Here is a 19,674-nt window from a genome sequence, read left to right as displayed (position 1 = left end):
CTACGGGGTTGAGTGATTATGGCTCAGACGCCTTATGGATGATTTGGGTGTTGGACAAGACACTGCCAACACTATCTACACAAACAGTCAGAGCACTTTTGCATTTGCGAGGAGCCTAGTTTTTCATTCCTGCACAAAGCACATTGAGGTGCATTACCACTATGTTGGGGAGAGGCTCTCAGCAGGAGAGATCATCTTGGATTATGTGCCAACACAGGACAACATTGCAAATCTTTTCACAAAGGCATTGTCTCATGAGAAGTTTGAAGCTTTTCGCAAAGCTTTGGGCTTACTCCCCTTTGTGGATTGATCATGTCCATGGCACTTCCCTATACTCTATGTGCCAGCTCTCGTTCACCGCATCACTCCTAGGTAGGATTTGTTACCATATACATGTGGTAGTGGTGTGTGAACACACTTAGGACCTCTGGGGCATTTTTTCCCTCACTAGGAGGTTTTCCCCCCATGTGCATTGTAAATACGCCCATCACTCTAGGGATATCCGTCTTTCTATTGCACACTAAGTAATACACTCTTTGTTGTGTGCCTTGAACTTCCTTCGTCTTGTCCAAGCTGTGTGTGTTTCCTTGCAACCCTAATTCCAACAAGACTATTGAATTAGAAATGGAGCAGGCAAAAAAACCTCAATACACCATAGACCATAATTTATAATTTGGTTTGCCAACTCCTTAGTATTATCTCACAATATGCTACTCTCTTACAATCCAAAGGGAAAGTGTAAAGTACATCCCCACACAAAAATAGCAATGTCAAAATGGAGACCAAGGAAAAAAAGGACGTCCCCGTTGGCTTCATCAATGGCCTCCACTATCTCTCTGTCTCTTGATTGAGTATAAAACTCTTCATCTATTGACTCATGGCCTTGTTCCACATTTGAATGTGTACCATAAGTGTGCTGGGTTGTAGAGACATCCATCTCCTTCACTTTACTTAGAAATGGGGTGGTCAAAATGGTGTCCATTCTCTTGTCAAATATTGTCATTGTGATTGATGCAAGAGTCTTGTCGTACTTGAACCGCAAAAGCCTTAGGGAATTGACATCACGGGGCATCACAATAAATTTGTGGACATGGGCTATGAGGACATAGCTATCCTAAAAAACCTCATTAAGAAAGTCCTCGGCTGCCACATGTAGGCAGCCCATTGTATTTTTTGCCCACCTGAAAATGAGGCCAATCCCTTCAATAGATTTTGTGTGAAACTCTTTGAAAGAAGAGGCCTCCTAAGGTGAAGCAATTGAGGAGACTCCATTGATAAATCTCAACGTGTTCGCGATGGATGTTGGTGACAAGACACATTATTCAAAGAAACCAAAGCATGTGGAATTAGCTATACTCACATTTTTAAGGGTACCCTTCAAGAGTAGTCCAAGTCCTTTTCACCCCAACAGGCTCTAAAAAGGAAATGGGTCGCCCACTAGAAGAAACCAATGCACTCATATTATAACTAGCGATTGTGCCCCCCCCCCCCCCCCAAAAAAAAAAAAGGAAAAAAAACCCCCCCCACCCATCGTCACTTCCTTTGATGAGATCTTTCCTAGTAGTAGGAGGTGATGTAATTTCTTGGGTTTATCTCTAGAAACATCTTAAAAAGCAACCTATTTGCCTTTTTCTTTTGATGAGCTCTTTCGTAGTAGTAGGAGGTGATGGAATTGCCAGCGTCTACCTTTGGGTTTATCTCTAAAAACATCTTGAAAAGAAACCTATTGTCCTTTTTGAGATGGTTGTGAGTGGGATGGTTCATTGACTTGAGGGGGAGGCATAGCTGCAATAGATGGTTGTAGCAGTGCATTCACAAGACACGTGTCCCAACTTCTTACTAGTAAAACATGCACCAACAAATACTTCTCATTCAAATCAAAGTATGCACACTCATAAAAACTCCATCAATGTAAACCATTATGGACACCACATGGGTAATATTCGTGTTCCAAATAATGAGAGATCTATTTGCATGCCATTGGGGTTGGGTAGATAAATTACCTTTTCCAAATAGGATTGATTGGTGCAAAGCAACATCCAAAAATTGGAAAATTTAACAACGTCAACCCATACTAGGCATTTATGATGAATCAAATGTTGATAATATTAAGTGGATGTCCATGGAATTACACGTGCCATCTCTGTCCCAAAAGCATCTGCTTAAATTGTACTTGTGATCATAAGATCCCATAAAATCCATGAGCAACATAATAGGCCTCATCGATGCCACATGCTCCCAATTGCAAATTAAGCCATCGAAAAAATTCATTTGCATTTGGGATTTTACCAAGGAAGAACAAAATAATAGCATTCTCTGTGAATCATTGTACTAGAGACACAATTATATCAAGTAGGGCAAGCATGACTACATATTTCAAAGGAGCCTTATCAGCCATTTTCCATGCACAGACAATTTCAACAAACCCTCATGGCTGAAAGCAAAGGATGGTGGTACAAAAAAAGGGCCAATTTTTTTCCCACTTGTTTGGTCCTTTGGAGGGAAAGTTTTGAGGCCCAAAAGTTTTGGAATTTGTATTTTTTAGCTATAATTGTATCTAAAAAATACAAGTCGTGCAGTTTCACAATGGGCAGCCCGTGTGAGAGTAGTGGTGTAATTAGTGGATTTAGTGGTCCGAACTACGCCCGTTTGAATTGAGCGCTTTCTGCCAGTGCTTGGGCTCTCTCTCCCCCCTCAGACTCGTAGTAGAGCTGCTCTCTCTCTCTCTCTCTCTCTCTCTCTCTCTCTCTCTCTCTCTCTCTCAGCATTGTAGCAGAGCTGCTATCATGTGAGTTCTCCCACCATGAGGACCCCAAAGGCCAAGGGAGTTGTTGCTAGCAGAGCGTCACCTTCAACATGCAAGCAGAAAGGGAAGGCCAAGGAGGGAATCCCCACACATGGGAGAAGCAACAACAAAGGTTCTTCCACCCCCGCCTCTCAACAAACAGAGCTGGAGAACAAAAGTAGTCCCAACACAAGGGCTAGTGCAAAACAGTTCAAGGATTCTGAAATCGACTCCGAACGGACCTCACACCGTGTCGATGAGGATGAAACAAAATCTACCAACAAGTCAAGACATGGTAAGCTATTCATTGGAATCAGGCTTGTGTTAATTAGATGGTGTAAAATTTTGAATTTAAATGTTCAGTGTAAAGTTTGATACCTTGGAGCATCGCATTTGTAATCCATATGCATGTGAGAGAAAATTTAGAAAATTGACTTGGACCATGCTAATTATCTAGCTTGCTCTATATTATTAAGTGTATTTTTCTAGGATATTACAGAAAAGTGGTTGTGGAGCTTCAATGTTTGTGGATAGAAAGGTTTAGCTGAGACAATGTACATGATTCTATAGTTTCCCTGCTTTATGTTAGAGCTTTGTATATCATATGTCAAGGATTAAAACTGAAGTTATTGCAGACTATTGTTGAAGTTTCGTGGAAATAGAGTATGGATAAATCATATGGTAAACACATTAGTTATTAGTTATTAAATGTACAGTAACAAATGTGGTACTTTGGATTTGTTTCACAATAATTTCTGATTTGCTTGACATTTCAGGTAAGAATAAAATGGAGGAGTACCCTCAACAAACCAGGTTCTGTTATACAGCAGAGGACTTGCATGAGGAGTATGGCCTTAGTCTAGAAGGCAAACTTCGTAAGGACCTGACTGATGAGGACTTGCCATCCGAGCAGTGGTTATCCGTTTTCAAGTGCAAGTTCCAAAAGAGCAGCAAAATTTATTTAAATCATTTGTATCCACATCTGGTGGATGACTGCAGATTTCTATTCTCCAAATTTTATCAAGGACCCCCTTCATGCGGTGAACTGACCACCAAATTTGCCAAGGGTTATGCGTTCGAGAAATGTGATGCAGCGAGAAAAGACCCAACAGGGCATAGAATAGCATGGGCCCGGTTTGGGGAAGGAGTGTTGCAGATGATATCATTTAGGACTGGCGGTCTTGACCGTAAAGTTGAGAAATGGAGGAAGCAAAATGATTCCTCCCCTGGAAGTGTCCCGCAGTCAGTTAAGAAGGCCCGCATGACTCAAAGTGGCAGCAACATTTGCACAGAACCAGAGCAAGGTGTCAAAGGGGCAGTGGCTGACTACCTACCTGACTTAGAGGCATTGCTCCAAAGACTCCAAAAGCAGGTGTCACATCCAGGGTCATCAAAACTAACAGACCTGAAGGCCTCTATTCAAACAAACAAGGACCAGCTCTATTGTATATGAGGGTAAAGAGGGCGTGGCAAAATGTTTGATGGAGGATATTGATACCCTGGAGGTGCGCATCGGCATCAAATACCTATCCCTGATGAAGAGATCAAAGAGGTGGAGGCTGAGCTGGGAGCAAGTCGGCGCTTGTTACGACGGCACGGGGTTTTTGAAAATATCAAGAAGCTCCAAGCTAAGGTTGAACAGTAGGAGGTATTGTATTTCTGGCTTATTGCATTGTGTACGACTGTTGAAAGTTTTTATTCTACACAAGGTTTGTTGATTTGGCATGTTTCACTTCTTGACTGGTTTATTTGCTGACATTTTTATGGGTTTTAGTACTATCTTGGACTGATTTGGTACTCTCTCTAACTGTTTTGGTACTTTTATTTAACACTAAGGGCAGTGCTGGAACTTTCCTTAGTACTTTATGCTGCTGCTTCATTTCATTTGGTACTCATTTGAACTACTTGGTACTATATTGGTACTTCCTTGTTTCTAATTTTTGAGTCTTACATTGTACTATTTGTTTTGTTTTGGATTCTATAATGGCACAATCCATGGTACTTTTGGTTCTTCTTTGATTATTTGGTCTCTTTCAATTCTATTTTGGGACTGCTATGGTACATGCTGCTTAGTGCTTTGGTATCTTCTTTAAATGTCTTGGTACTTTCCAATTTTTTTTTGAAAGTGGTTTGCTTATTTTTGGACTGTTTTTGTACTTTTTAAACTGATTTGGGTATTTAATCGAACACTAACTGCTATCTTCGTACTTCCCTTGTAACCTTCTGGTGCTTAATTATTTTAATTGGTTCTCCCTTCGATCATTCTGGTATTGGCTTGAGAATTTTTGGTACTCATATAGTTTACAGATATTGTCTTCGGTGCTATGTGGCACAATCTTTGGTACTCTGGGTGCTTTTCTGTTCATTGGGTACTCTTAATATTACTTATTTTGGAACTTTCTAGTTACAGTCTTATACTGTAATGTTGAGTTTGACTTGGGTACTTTTGGTGCTTGATACTGCTTTGGTACTCTTGAAACATTTGGTACTTCAACCTATTTTGGTACTTTTGGTACTTCCCTTGTAACCTTTTGTGCTTCTTTATTTTATTTGGTTCTCTCTTTGACCATTTTGGTACTGCCTTGAGAATTTTTGGTACTCATATAGTCTATAGATTTGCCTTGGGTGCTATGTGGCACAATCTTTGGTACTCTGGGTGCTTATCTGTTCATTGGGTAGTCTGATTACTTATTTTGGTATTTTCTAGTTACAGTCTTATACTGTAATGGTGAGTATGACTTGGGTACTTTTGGTGCTTGATACTGATTTGGTAATGTTGAAACATTTGGTACTTCAACCTATTTGGTACTTTCCTTGTAACCTTTTGTGCTTATTTATTTTATTTGGTTCTCTCTTTGACCATTTTGGCACTGCCTTGAGAATTTTGGTACTCATATAGTTTACAGATTTGCCTTGGGTGCTATGTGGCACAATCCTTGGTACTCTATGTATTTATCTACTCTTTGGGTAGTCTGATTATTTATTTTGGTACTTTCTAGTTACTGTCTTATACTGTAATGTTGAGTATGACTTGGGTACTTTTGGTGCTTGAAACTGCTATGGTGTTGTTGAAACTTTTGGTACTTTTGGTACTTATGGTATTTCTAGTACCTTGATACTACATTGGTATTTGCTTCTAATAATGTTTTCTTTGTGCTAATTGTTTGATTTGGTACCGTCTTAGTTCTATTTTGTAACTGTTGCAATAATATTTTGGTACTGCATGTGTTATTCCTTGCTAGCAGTCAATTTTGGTACTGGTTTTGGTGCCTGTTGGGTACTGTTTTGTTCTATTTTGGTACTCTTTCAATATTTTTTTGCTATTGCATGTGTTCTTCCATGCATCTTGGTTGTTTTGGTAAGTAAATTACGAGAGCATTCTGTTTTGCAGAGAGAGTATGCCAGGCTCTACAACGAGTCCCTGGAAACCTAAGACCAGGTTGAATTTGTAAGCAAGCTCTCTGCTAATGTGAAGAGAGGGATGACTCACATGTTGACTCCAAGGCCTCATGTTGTGGACCCTGAAAACACAATACATGTGTTTGGTTCTTGTGTTTCCTGTGGGGAGGCTTTGGAGGCTTCTTACGTGGTTGGTACCTTCATGCTTCCCTGCAGGCATCAGTACCATCCACTCTGTTTTACAGGTGTATTGAGAATGGAAGATACGTACGTGAAGGCACTTTGCAACACTGCAATCCCTTCGGAGGCAAAGGCCTGGGTTTCAGGGAGGTCATTATTGAAGAGTAAGTGGGGTGTTTGTGTTGGACACTACATGCTTATAATATCAGTTGAATTTATAGTCTAATCTTCTCTTTCATCTTTGTGTATATGTAGGGAGAGGATCTTTCGGTGCGGACACCCATGACAACACCAACACCCCTATGGATCGGAAGGATCTTCCTCGGTACGGAAAGTCAAATGCCAGTCACATGTTCCAGGAAGATCCTTATAAGTCAGTGCATGAAGTACTGCATGACATTGGTGCCAACACGATGGAAGGCAAAAAGGGTGAGCTTGCTCTAGACTCCAGTTTGGAGGAAGATAACACTAAAGCCGAAGCGCAGGAAAGCCAGCAAGGCCCTAATGCCAGCACAGTGGAAGGGAAAGGGTTTGAGGCTGGTGTGGGCTCTGGTATGGTAGAAGCTAAACTGAAAACTGAAGTGCAGGAGAAGGATAAACAGGAAAGCGAACCGATTGAGGAAGTTGATGACATAGAGATAGAGCTAGGCAAGAAGTACAACGCAAAAATTCAGGCTGATGAGGAGGTGGTAGTGGAATTTCCCTTGGCGGCCGAGTGTTTGGATGCAACTCCAAAGTATGTAGAGGAGAAGGCAGGTAGAAAGACGAGGCAGCAGACAAAGAGTGAGGTGGAACTTGCTGACAGTGCGAAGGAGACGGAACATGCTGAGGGTGCGAAGGAGGCTGTGAAAGAGTATGGCACGGAGGAGGCAACTTATTTTGCGGAGGAGAAGAAAGCCATGGAGGAGGCCGAAGGTGCGGGGCAGGCGACAACCTTAGAAACAGGTTATAGCATTGACTGTGCCACACTCTCCGAACTCTTCCTTATGAAATGTAAAAAGCGCTCCAAAGGTTGTGGTCTCAAGCCACGAACCTCCAAGAATTAGCAATTTAACAGCATTTTGTACTTGCTTTTGGCTTATCATGAAATACGATCCCATTTTGCGTTTGTCAATGTTTGGTGTCATGTCAGTAAGATGTTAATGTGTCCGTTCCTTGTTATGTCATGCTGTCAACAATTGGTAACCTTTAATGGTGCTAAATGTCCACACTTTCTATTGCCAAAAGGCTGGGTGTTCCTTTACTCATTTTGCTTCGTGGTACTTCAGTGAGGGACATGCGGTGGATGAATGAAAAGCGATCGGATACATCAATGCCGCTGGACGTCAAGGCGAGCACTAAGCGCCTTGTCATTCTGGATGTGAATGGAGTCTAGTTGAAGGATTTTCATAAAGAACCAAAAGATTTGTGGTGTATCCCATTTCCAGAGGGATATAGGCCCCGATGCGTGCAGGTCTTTCGGCACAAATACTGCGTGGTCAGACCTGATGCGGAGGATTTCATCCTTAGCCTGAGGAGGCAATTCTACGTGATGCTTTGGTCCTGCAGCCAAAGACACAATCTGATGACCATACTGCATGCTTGCTTCCCTAAGTTGATGAAGATGCAAAGTCTCTTTTTAGGTATGAATCCCTTAACTTCCAAACTGGTTTGACTGATTTTGGTACTGTATCTACCTTTGCCTGATTTGTACATATTCTGGTACTATTGGTTCTTTTTGTACTATTTGGTACTATCGTGCATAGGATTTGGTACTGTTTTTACAAATTGATACTGTCCACACAATTTTGGTAATGTTAGCACAATTTGGTACTGTTTGCACAATTGGGTACTATTTGTTTCTTTTGGTTCTTTTTGGTTATTTTTATTCATTTTGGTCCTTTGGTACTTTTGGTACTACTTTCACAACTTGATATTGTCCATACAACCTGGTACTATTTGCACAACTTACTTTGGTACTTTGGTACTGTTATGTACAGAACTTGCTGTTTTTTAGATTGTGGTGATTTAAGTCCTTTGGTACTTTGGTACTTTGGTACTGATATGTACAGAACTTGCTGTTTTTCTTTTTTTGGTGATTTAAGTCCTTTGGTACCAAAATACTTTATGTACAAAACTTGTTGTTTTTCAGACTTTGGTGATTAAGTCCTTTGGTACTTTGGTGCTTTGGTACTGTTATGTACAGAACTTGTTGCTGTTTTTCAGACTTTGGTTCTCTGAACTGTATACCTGCTCTAACAACTTAGTTTACTTGACACATATATTTTTGACCAGTCCCATTGTGAAAAATGGGCTTCCTCTATGAAGGATGTGGTAGGCCTTTTGGGTCAGTTCGGCGACAAGCCCATTTTCCTGAAGCTCCTGCGAACAGTTTGGCGCAAGCATCCTCAATTTAACGAAGCTAGCACGCTCCTTGTGGATGACACAAGATACAAATCATTGAAGAATGATTATGAGTCGTGCTGCTATATTCGGACATATGAGCCAAACTATTATGATCCGAACAAGCCGAAGTATCTCATGGATGTCATTCTGCCATGGATCACAGGATGGCTAGATGAGAAGTTCCCCACCGCTTATAGCCGGCGCACACCCCTGTTTGATGTAGAGGACGACATCTCCCTGTATGTTGCTGACTACTTTGTATCTTTGGAAGGGTACTCGTACCGGTTTGACCCCCCTGATGTGTAAAAGATTCTGTAAAAGACTGGCATTTTCGTGTAATAAGAAACTATTGTTGGGCATGAACCTTCGTCTGCAAAATTTTTACACATGCACTTAATTTTTCTACACATGATCTTTTTCTTGCCACTTCTTTGGTAATTTTTATGTTGCTATTTGCATGTGAAGCCTGAATCAGCAGAAATGTCAAATAACCCATGAGCATTGATTACTCCTTCCCACTTTAATTTCTGTCCCATTGATAACTAAACCCGGATTCTTGCACCTGCCTAAGATATTTTCAACCATATTAAAGTATCCTGCTATCAAACAAGGATTAGGCAGTCTGGCTATCAAACTTGGTACTACAAGAGTCAGTTGAAAACAAATTAGCAAGTACACACTACTGATCACAGCTATTAAAGAGAATTACAACTGTTGCTGCCAGTGGCTAGACTTATAGTTGGGGTTTATGCTGTATGGCTCCCCTCGTGGTCACTCCCTTCGTCATATGGCATATTGTTGTAGATATTTTCATATATCTCTGAGGATAGTTTAAAATGGTTATGCAGGCCCTGTTTGACCTCCATGGGGAACCATATGGCTCTAACAAGATGGGAGTAGATCATGACCGGTGGTTTCTCATTCAATAGGGTATAAGTATCAACTTTGCCCTCAACTAGGGCATAGTACAAACCCTCAACCAGAATTCCACCCTTTACAATCTTATTATACCAAAGGTCCTTTAGTACTCTTGGTGCCTGGTACATGGTTTTGGTGCACTTTAGAAGGTAGAAGTCCTCTTTCTCCTCGGCTGCTTTCACTGCAAAGTTATCCCCAATGGACTGTAATTGGCTCAACACCTTAGGGTCTCCTTCATACATAGGCATGGTTAAATCCACACTCACTTGGGAGGAAAGCAGATCATTGTAGTTCTGCTCATCATCGTCGTCCTCATCACTACCTACTTGTACAGACTCTGTCAATGGAGAGATATTTCCATTCTTCAGTGCGCTGTTTATTATTGCATCTCCTCCATTGCCCATGCACACAAGGATCACAAAAGCAAGACAGCGTCCAAAAACGCATATCACATGGATTGTGTGTTGAGTAGCCATCAACACAATGGAATGAGCGAGACCCTGCAATTGGTTTGCAGTCCCATAGTGGAGAACGCAACACATCATTCGATGAAACCAACCAAAAGACCCGTCTTGTGCTGGGACCCCCACCTTCCCTCGTTGTGTTAAACCTCGCGTTTAGAAAATTGACCACATTAGCCGCACACTACATGGGCCAGCCATCGGGCTTTAGCTCCTCATGCGTCAAAGTTCTCTTGATAACAGCACCTGCACCATCATGCTCTCCTTTTCCATGTCCTGAAGCGGAGAAGTTGTGCATCATATGCAATCCTGTCAACTGATAATACCTGGCTACAAAATAGTATGGTCGTCGTGCCTTGAACTGTGAAGCGGCACCATCTCACCAAACCCAATGATAACGGAAACATTGTCCTTGTTGTTCATCCAACTGTCATGCAAGAGAAAACAATGCTGAACAAAGAGCATGTCATGGAACTTATCGTGTGATATGTAAAAATGCAGAGTCTTCTCAATGGCTCCTACTGAATTTCTGATATAAGAGATGTGCACCAGTATTGTGACCTGTGTTGACCACCAATGCATGGAATGAATCTCATTCTGGACTTTAAAGCTGTAATTCTCTGCAAAATCAACAACAGAAAACACAACGTCGCTTGGAAACTTTAGCAAGCAGTCTTTAAATTGTTGGGCCTACCACCAAAAAACAAAGTTGTGCTTGACAAAGCTTTTCAGATGATCTGAAAAAAGATGAATGAAAGTTGCACTTTTCATCCTTTCCATGACTAACTCCTTTCTTTTCTTCTCGTTTCCTTCAGCATTAACCTGTCCAATACCCACATCCTTAAATATCTTAACAATCACCTCCCTGCTATCTGCTGCAATCTCGTCTGGGCAGAATGACAACTTCCTTACACCACATCTAGGGCACTCTCCCAGCAAGTGTTGGGGTAAGCCCAACTTGTGGTGACAAAGTGGTGTTCAGCTATGAGCCTTGCATAAATTGGCTAGACCAGAGGTCCTAACACCTTAAGGTTTTGGGGTCTAGATGGCTAGACCAATTTGTGGAACGTCATAGTTAAGCGCATATGCACGAGAACAGTACTGGGATGGGTGACCTCCCGGGAAGTTGTTGCCCCGAGCACCTACAACTGGTATCAGAGCCATGGTTCAAAGTCCAACCTCTGAGTCCATGGAATGGGACATGTTGATGTTGACTTCAACCTCTGAGCTAGATCCCGGCCACGTTGAAGCTCTCAACCTCTGATCCTAGAAAAAGGCGAAACACGTTGGTACTCAAGGGGATGGGAAAGTCCCAAGTTTGGCTTAAGGGGGCGATTGTTGGGGTAAGCCCAACTTGTGGTGACAAAGTGGTGTTCAGCTATGAGCCTTGCATAAATTGGCTAGACCAGAGGTCCTAACACCTTAAGGTTTTGGGGTCTAGATGGCTAGACCAATTTGTGGAACGTCACAGTTAAGCGCATATGCACGAGAACAGTACTGGGATGGGTGACCTCCCGGGAAGTTGTTGCCCCGAGCACCTACAGCAAGCATCTCTGTGCATGATATTCATGATCCTTAGGGCGAGGGAAAAATATGAAATCCACCAAGATACTTATGTGTTGAAAATTGCCTGGTTTGCAGAACACTCACCTACTTCACACTGTGTACCACAAATGGAGCATGTACATGGATGTTCCTTTGCGTGATGCCCAAACTTGTTCTGGCCCGTTTGATTGAAAGCATCCTTAAAGTATACCATCTGGATATGGTAAATACAACAGCAAGTATAGCGCTCCTTTAATTTTCGGACAAAGAATGGCTTGAGTGTCTCAAAGGACCTAAGTGACAACTCCACTGCAGGATACATGCTTTTGAATCTTCTGTAGAGCTCCACCTATATACAAAATTTGATCCACATTAGAGCTCAGAATATTACTATAAAATAGCAAAGCACCAAAGTAGTTTACAGTACCAAAGTTAACAATGTAAACCACCAACTCATTCTAAAATACCAAATTTGGCACTGTATTGCCAGATTTCAGGCTATAGTACCAAATTAAGTGCAGAAAAGCACCAAACTGGATTGATAGAACCAAAGTGGATTCATAGTACCAAAGTGGGTACATTTCTGTACATTGCATAGTACCACCGAATCCATAGTACAAAACAGGGTCCCTACTACCAAATTCTGTACATTGCATGGTACCAGCCTGAATTCAGAGTACCAAACAGGATCCCTAGTACCAAGTTTCGTACATTGCATAGTACTAGCCTGAGTTCATAGTACCTAGCAAGATCTCTAGTACCAAATTCTGTACGTTGCATGGTACCAGCCTGAATTCATAGTACCAAACCTAGTACCAAACAGGATCCCTAATACCGAATTCTGTAAATTGCATGGTACCAGCCTGAATTCATAGTACCAAACATGATCCCCAGTACCAAATTCTCTACATTGCATGGTACCAGTCTAAATTCATAGTATCCAAAAGGATCATTAGTACCAAATACTGTACATTGCATAGTACTAGCTTGAATTCATAGTACCAAAAAGGATCCCTAGTACCAAATCCTGTACATTGCATAGTACTAGCTTGAATTCATAGTACCAAAAAGGATCCCTAGTACCAAATCCTATACATTGCATAGTACTAGCTTGAATTCATAGTACCAAAAAGGATCCCTAGTACCAAATCCTGCACATTGCATAGTACTAGCCTGAATTCATAGTATCAAACAGTATCCCTAGTACCAAATTCTATACATTGCATAGTACGCCTAAATTCACAGTATCAAACAGGATCCCTAGTGCCAAAGTGGGTACATGTCTGTACCCTGCATAGTACCAATTTGGAAACCTAGTACCAATTTGGGTACTTTTTTGTATACTGCAAAGCTAAAAAAAGAATCCATAGTTCCAAAATAAAAACTTTCCAGATACAAAAAAGTACCTAATTGGGACTATGCATCGTTACTTTGGAGCATTTCTACCAAACAATGGTACTATGCATCTGTTTGGTACTATTCAGAATCTAGAGAAGCTTCAAATTGGGTACTACTGTGGTAGGAATTGGTACCAGGTTTGGCATGTTGGGAATTGCTCAAATTTTGTCATGCTGGAAATGGTACTATGGAGTTGAGTATTCGTACAATGATTGTTGGCTAACAAGTTGTGGTATTCTGTGTTAATCCAAGAGTAAAAAGGCAAGCAAGGATTACAGTGTGGGCAACACATATTACCTGAGAATCATCTAGAAGATGTATGGGATGTTTGATGACACATTTTGCCTCGATCTTGTGCTTACAGATATCCTTTTGTTAGCAGAAACTCTTGTCTCGAATTTCCAGAAAGCGGCCACCAAATCTCTAGTTTTGATTGTGATACTTGTATGCAGAGGCAACTGTCTGTGACAAGCACTAAGTGGCAACACTTCATCCTCATCCTTCATTCCCAGTTGACTGCTTGCTGTCTCTAGTTTCGATTGTGATACTTGTATGCAGAGGCAACTGTCTGTGACAAGCACTAAGTGGAAACACTTCATCCTCATCCTTCATTCCCAGTCGACTGCTTGCTGTCGCTATATTATGTCGATGAACACCCAAGGCAGCAACAATTTTGGACTGGTTCACAGTGGTTATGCTCTGATCACCATTGTTCAGTATCATCGTCAAAGAGGTTCTCTTCACAAAAAGCTCAGTTGAAGAGTGGGGCACTTTCAAATGAGTCAATGTGTTGCGAACGCTGGAAAGAAGACTCGATTGCACATCCAAACTCCTCAACTTGGAAAATGGTTGATGATGCATGAGCTGCTCTAGAATTTCTTGTTGTTCTAGTGTTGTTAGTCCTTGGGTCTGCCGAAGCCAACATCTAGCCATGGCTTTGCATATATTGTTCCTTAATCTGGTTGTAGCAAGTCCAGCTCTCTTAGCAGGGTTGCGCTCCTTGTGTCGTTGCTCACACTTCTTTTGTGCCCAATAGTCCCACAAAAATACTTGGTTGCTGACAGGTTCATGAATGCTCGTGGTTTCCATCATAGCCCCCTCTGTAGATGCAAGTACCCCTAACTGGAGATAGGTAAAGGAATCACGCTCAATATCCATCGTCATCTCTAAAGATATGGTACTGGCCTGAGCTGCCATGGCTGTATGGTGGGGGAGAGAGAGAGAGAGAGAGAGAGAGAGAGAGCCGAATCTCCTTCCCCACTTCTTGCACCCATGTCGTTTATCTGTTATAACCCATTTCGGGAAAAAAGAATAAAGTAGAGTAAATTATAAAGCCTCCAAGAAATTGATTTTATTTTTTCTCCTTTTTGTTCAATTTTTCATCTTTTACTTGGTTCTGATTCTCCTTACCACACCCACCAAGCCTAGGGTAAAGGGGCCAACTTGAGGCCACCTAAGAGGAAACACACACTTCGGAAAGCACGCTAAATAGAATCGAGTGCTTAGACGCTCAAAATGAAGATCGAGATCGTCTCTACCAGCAGCAAAAATCTGGAATCAAGTTGCATTTATACAGGCAAAGAACGCCCGCACAACATTTTTTATGTGTATAAAAAATGGGTGTAAATAGGAAACCAGAATGGGGGGGCATTTAGAGCCATTGTGCCAACAAGGCTTGAACCCAAGATCTAATGGCCATGATTGCAAGTTGGCTACATTGTCCACCCCAATTCTCACCCATTTGTGTCTCACAATGGGTCCGAAAGTGCACAAAAAAACTGGCCCCGGCAGTCCTCCTAAAGGGGGGTGGTTTTTTATTGGCCCCTTTACCCTAGGTGGTGTCAAGGACAACCAATTTTGTACCACCATCCCTTGCTTTCAGCCTCATGCATGGCATCAAACACAATTGGAGCATCTTCATTCTCTCGATGTAGAATTCGTTGTTCAACTTGCTTGCACTGAGATATTCAACAAAGACATTGCACACACTTTTGCTATGTAAGTGTGGGCCCTAGTTTTGCACTAATTTTGCAAATTCTAGATGGAAATTTTCCTCTTTCCCCAACTCATATGCAGCATTCTTGAATCCTCAAGTAGCACAATTGTAAGTTGAGACACACATTTCCTGAACATTGGTTGGCAAGAAACGTGTCAATCATGCAAGAAAATGTACGAGTGGTGTGAGTAAGGAATGGAAAAAAGAGAAAATGGAGATGGTTTTTTATGAGTATTTCATAGAGAAATATATTAGGATGGCATTTAGATGGTGCACTCACATCACATTTAATAATAGAGTGCAGTCATAGTGCACCCACATTGAGTCTAAGCATAATGATGGAGGTATTTCTTTAAAGCAAGAAAATAGGTCCATCAAAGAACTAATAGTGCTCTCACAACATTTTCTTTCGTTGTTGATTGCTCAACTTGGCAAGGTAATTTGCCCTCCGAAATTGGATGTGAACACCAATAGGTTTTGCATTTTGTGGGATACGGATAAGCATATCCCGGATGGAATTATGGTGGATTCAGGGGATCCTTGGGTGGGCAAGCGCCCTTTTAATATCAAATGGGGATGCTGGTTCGGCATGAGCTTCAACCAGTTCTTTTGTATAATGATCTGCATGGCCGTTGGATGGTGATTCAATGCTTGTTGAACGGTCAGGTGTATGAATTTGGAGGCATCTATGCCCATACATCATCTGGACAAAGGGCTGCTCTATGGTGAGACATCTCTTCTCGCTCATGGACCTCAAATGCATTCATTTGCGGTAATAATACCCCTAAGATGGATGATAGTACCAGTGGTAATTCACATATGTTGTTTGCGAAAAGGAAAGAATGGGATAATCTCTTTGCTTCTACTCAGATGATTGATATATGGCGACATTTGCATCCAAATGCCTCTGGTTTTACTTTTCAGCATGTTGCCCACTCTTCTTATCGAGCACGGTTTGATAAATGGTATTTGCTTAATTTTCAACAAAATGAGGAATTTGTATGTGAGGTCAACACCGATTACACCTTGTAGTTATCGGATCATTAGCTTGTTTTGCTAGATGTGAGTTTTGGGTAGACTCTTTGTGATTGGGCTCTTCCTAGGAAGCGTCTGCTACTTATTAACAATGCTTATCTCACTCATGAGGTTTTTTGTGACATGATTTTTGAGGTTATTCCACCTCTACTTGCTCACATGATCTTGATCTTGATCTTGATGGTGCCTGGTATCACGTTGTTATGAGGGTGCAAAGTGTTATTTGTGACTATGGCACGCATTACATGAGTGCACTTGAGGGGATGCCAAAGATGCAAAGAAAGCTTGTCAATGACTACAAGCGTTGGCTGATTTGCTGCCTCTGTCTAATTCTGAGATGTCAGAGTTATGTGAAGCTTCTGTGTGTACTCAACGTAATGACAAGCGAAATTGCTAAATGACAGACGCATGCCCGTCAAAACAGGCTTTCATGGATAAAGGCTATGCTTCAAAGCAATTCTTTAAGCATTTGCATCATTCAAGACTCTCACGGGCAATCAAGCGGGTTATGCTTTCCTAGGTGTTTGGACTTCTTCAAAGCAAGAACTTGCGGATGCCATGGTTTTGTATTATCGACAGGTGTTTGCTGCTCCTTCTCAGGCATCTTTGGCTGCTTACCATGCTCGTCAATTGATGCTTTCCTTTGTTACTCCGATCATATCTCCGCAAGATGCATGTGGCCTTGAGGATCCCTTCACTGCTTCAGAATTGCATAGTGTGTTGCTTGCTTTGGGCCATTGGCGGTCTCGCGGCTGGGATGGGCTTATTGTGGAATTTTTCCTCTCCTTCTGGGAGGCTCTTGAACATCCAGTGCTTTTCATGATAATTGTGGCATGGGAGAAACAGGATTTTCCACTATCTTGGAAAGAAGGTTTACTTAAATTTCTACCCAAGCAAGCGCTTCGTGAGAGATTCTCTCATTGGTGCTCGATTAATTTGATGCCGGTGGTTTATAGGATATTGGCTAAGATGTTGGAGCACCGCGTTAAGGACCATCTTTTTGTAGGACTCCATCAGGCTCAATATGGTTTCATTCCACATCGCCAGATTATGGATAATCTGGCTAATGTTATGATTGGCATAAAGTATGCAAAGTACACTCAACAGGATGTGCTAGTTATGCAAGTTGACATTGGAAAGGCCTTTGACACTGTACAATGGGACTTCATTGCCGCCACGAGGTGCTTAGGGTTTGTTCCTAAATTCGTCAATGTGGTTTATTTTTTGTATGCATGTAGCACGTCTTCAGGGATCTTGGAAGGTGAATCAACTGATCTTGGCCTCTTGGTTGTTCGGTCAGGCAAGGTTGCCCTCTTTGTGCTCTATTGTATACTATTGCCACTCACCCACTGTTGACTTATCTTGATCACTTGACCTCTGTTGAGCGTCTTCATGGTCTGTGGTTACCTTGTCGTGCATTCGTTGGCTAGGTTGACGCTGATGATTCGTTGTTTATGTCCCGTAATCAACGGGTGGATGTCAAAGTGATTATGGAAGCTTTAGAACTTTTTGGCATTGCGGCATGGACTTAGAGTCAACTTTTGTAAATCGAAGCTTCTGCCTCTTCGTTCTTGTGATTAGCATAGTGTGTTGTGGCCAGGTGAGATTGTGTCTTCAAATGTGATCACTAGGCATTTGGGTTATCCAATTGGATGGAATGTCACTCACTCTCATAAAGTGAATTGGGTTATGCAACATTTGAATGTCAAATTGCATTACTGGAAGCTATCCACTTGGCCCTTGCATGTTCGTCTGCGAATTGTTTAGAGTATCCTGTTGGCATATGTTCAGTTCTTTTTGCCATTGATGCATTGGCCTCGCCGATGTCTTGATTCTCTTATGTCGAACATTATGTCCCATTTGTGGCGGACTTATGCTCTCGAAAAAGGCTTACGCTTGATGTCAATGGAGAAGCTTTGCACTCTTAAACGTCTTGGTGGACTTAATATCTTGGATTTGCGCAGGCATGTTCTTGCGAGAAAGATATGTTGTTGCCTACTCTTCTGCAAAAAATTCAGTCTTGGACTCTGATGTTTGCATACCTCGGTCAGCATGTTGTTACTTCTGCTTTTGGCCATTGACAACCATCTATCTGGGAGGTGGTTTTTGGCAAGATGGAAGGGCACATTCTTGGTCCTCTTGCTTCCACTTTAGTATCTGCCTAGAAAGAGGTTACGATTCATTTATCGTGGATTCCTCGGCAGGAAGGTGATTCAATTCCTTTGGAAAGTCTCCATTGGAACCGGGCATTCTCTCTTACTTTGGTCAACCGCTCCCCTCGTCAGGCTTACTTTCTCTCTAGTCGTGGCATTCGTGTGGTTGAGGATGTGGTCAATGAGGCCGGATATACTTTTGAGTTTCCCTTTGTCGCTAGCCGTTTTGGATTGGGCATGCATTACCCTTAGATTTGGAGAGAGCTTCAAAGCATGCTGCTTGACCTTTTGCCTGTTTCACCTTTGCCTAATGGTAATCGCATGTCTGATTGGCCCTTCGGAAAATGCCTTTTCGAGATATTTATGCAGGTCAAATTTATGCTCTTCTTCTACCACAACCATGGCTTGATGGTCATTGTAATGCCCATTGGCGCATGCACAAATCTGACCTCTGGTGGAGCAGGCTCATGTCTGCCTTGTGGAAAAGCCATTTGCCTTTGAAAGAGCGTCTGTGTCTTTGGTGTTGTTTGCTTGGAGTGCTTCCTGTCAGCACTTTTCTTCGGGCACGTCATATTTGTTCTTCTTCTTGCGTTCGTTGCTCGACTGCAGAAGAGGATATTTGCCACTTGTTGTGGGATTGCTTCGTGGGGTTGTCTTTCACAAAAGGTTCTTGGCATTTGGCATTTTCTCACCGACACTACATCGTTCTGCGGTCTTCTTTATGCGGGTCAGATACTGGGCTTTTGGACCTTGTGGAGTCAGTGTGATGCTTACATGTTCCATTGTACTCATGCAAACCCATTCCAACTCTTCAAGCTTTCTCTTAGGCAATCGTTACGGTTTGCTTTGGAAGTTGGTGATATCACCATAGAAAATAAAGGAAAACAAATAAAAAAGAATGTAATACTTAGAATGGTGTTTTTAAGGTCTCAAAGAAAGATCTATCCGCAGTATTTGGGTTTAGAGAAGATAACATTTGACTTCATTAGATCTTTGGAGTCGAAGAAAATGGCTTGTCGTTTGAAATGCCAATGGCTAAAAGAGGAAAGATTAACATGTTTTAGCTTGATAGTCAATTCGGGAGAACTTTTGTGGTGCATGGTAGCTTAACAAGCACAATAACCTCAAAAGAAGATTCATTGGTACACATGAGCATTAAGTAATATGACTTCAAGTTTCAGTGTGATAGACATTCTTAGAAACCTTCCTAAAAGAAACTTTGTTAAAGTAAGTTTTTCATTGGTCATAGAGACACAACACATTGTAGAGCTCCCAAAAAGATATGATGAAAAACATTATTTGAGTTTCTTTTCAACATATTAGGTCCAAAAACTAGAGAATAGAGAATAACATTGATGGGAATGGCAGCAACGTTGCTGGGTTTCAAGGGACTCTGAGGAATAGAAAGTGTTGTGACCA

The 19,674-nt window shown here is 41.7% G+C and overlaps 1 protein-coding gene across 1 annotated transcript; it reads left to right on the top strand.

Annotated features, from left to right (window-relative positions):
• Nucleotides 1-8,665: 8,665 nt before the first annotated feature.
• On the top strand, nt 8,666-9,055 carry LOC147437331 (uncharacterized). The gene has a single exon (XM_086485927.1). The coding sequence runs from the start codon at nt 8,666-8,668 to the stop codon at nt 9,053-9,055; it is 390 nt and encodes a 129-aa protein (XP_086342053.1).
• The last annotated feature ends 10,619 nt before the right edge of the window (nt 9,056-19,674 follow it).

This window comes from Adiantum capillus-veneris, chromosome 17 (genome assembly GCF_014529385.1).
Source record: "Adiantum capillus-veneris isolate H3 chromosome 17, ASM1452938v2, whole genome shotgun sequence".
In the NCBI taxonomy this organism is placed as follows: domain Eukaryota; kingdom Viridiplantae; phylum Streptophyta; class Polypodiopsida; order Polypodiales; family Pteridaceae; genus Adiantum; species Adiantum capillus-veneris.
The sequence above is the reverse complement of the archived record's forward strand: the minus strand, read 5'-3'. Positions and strand labels throughout refer to the sequence as shown.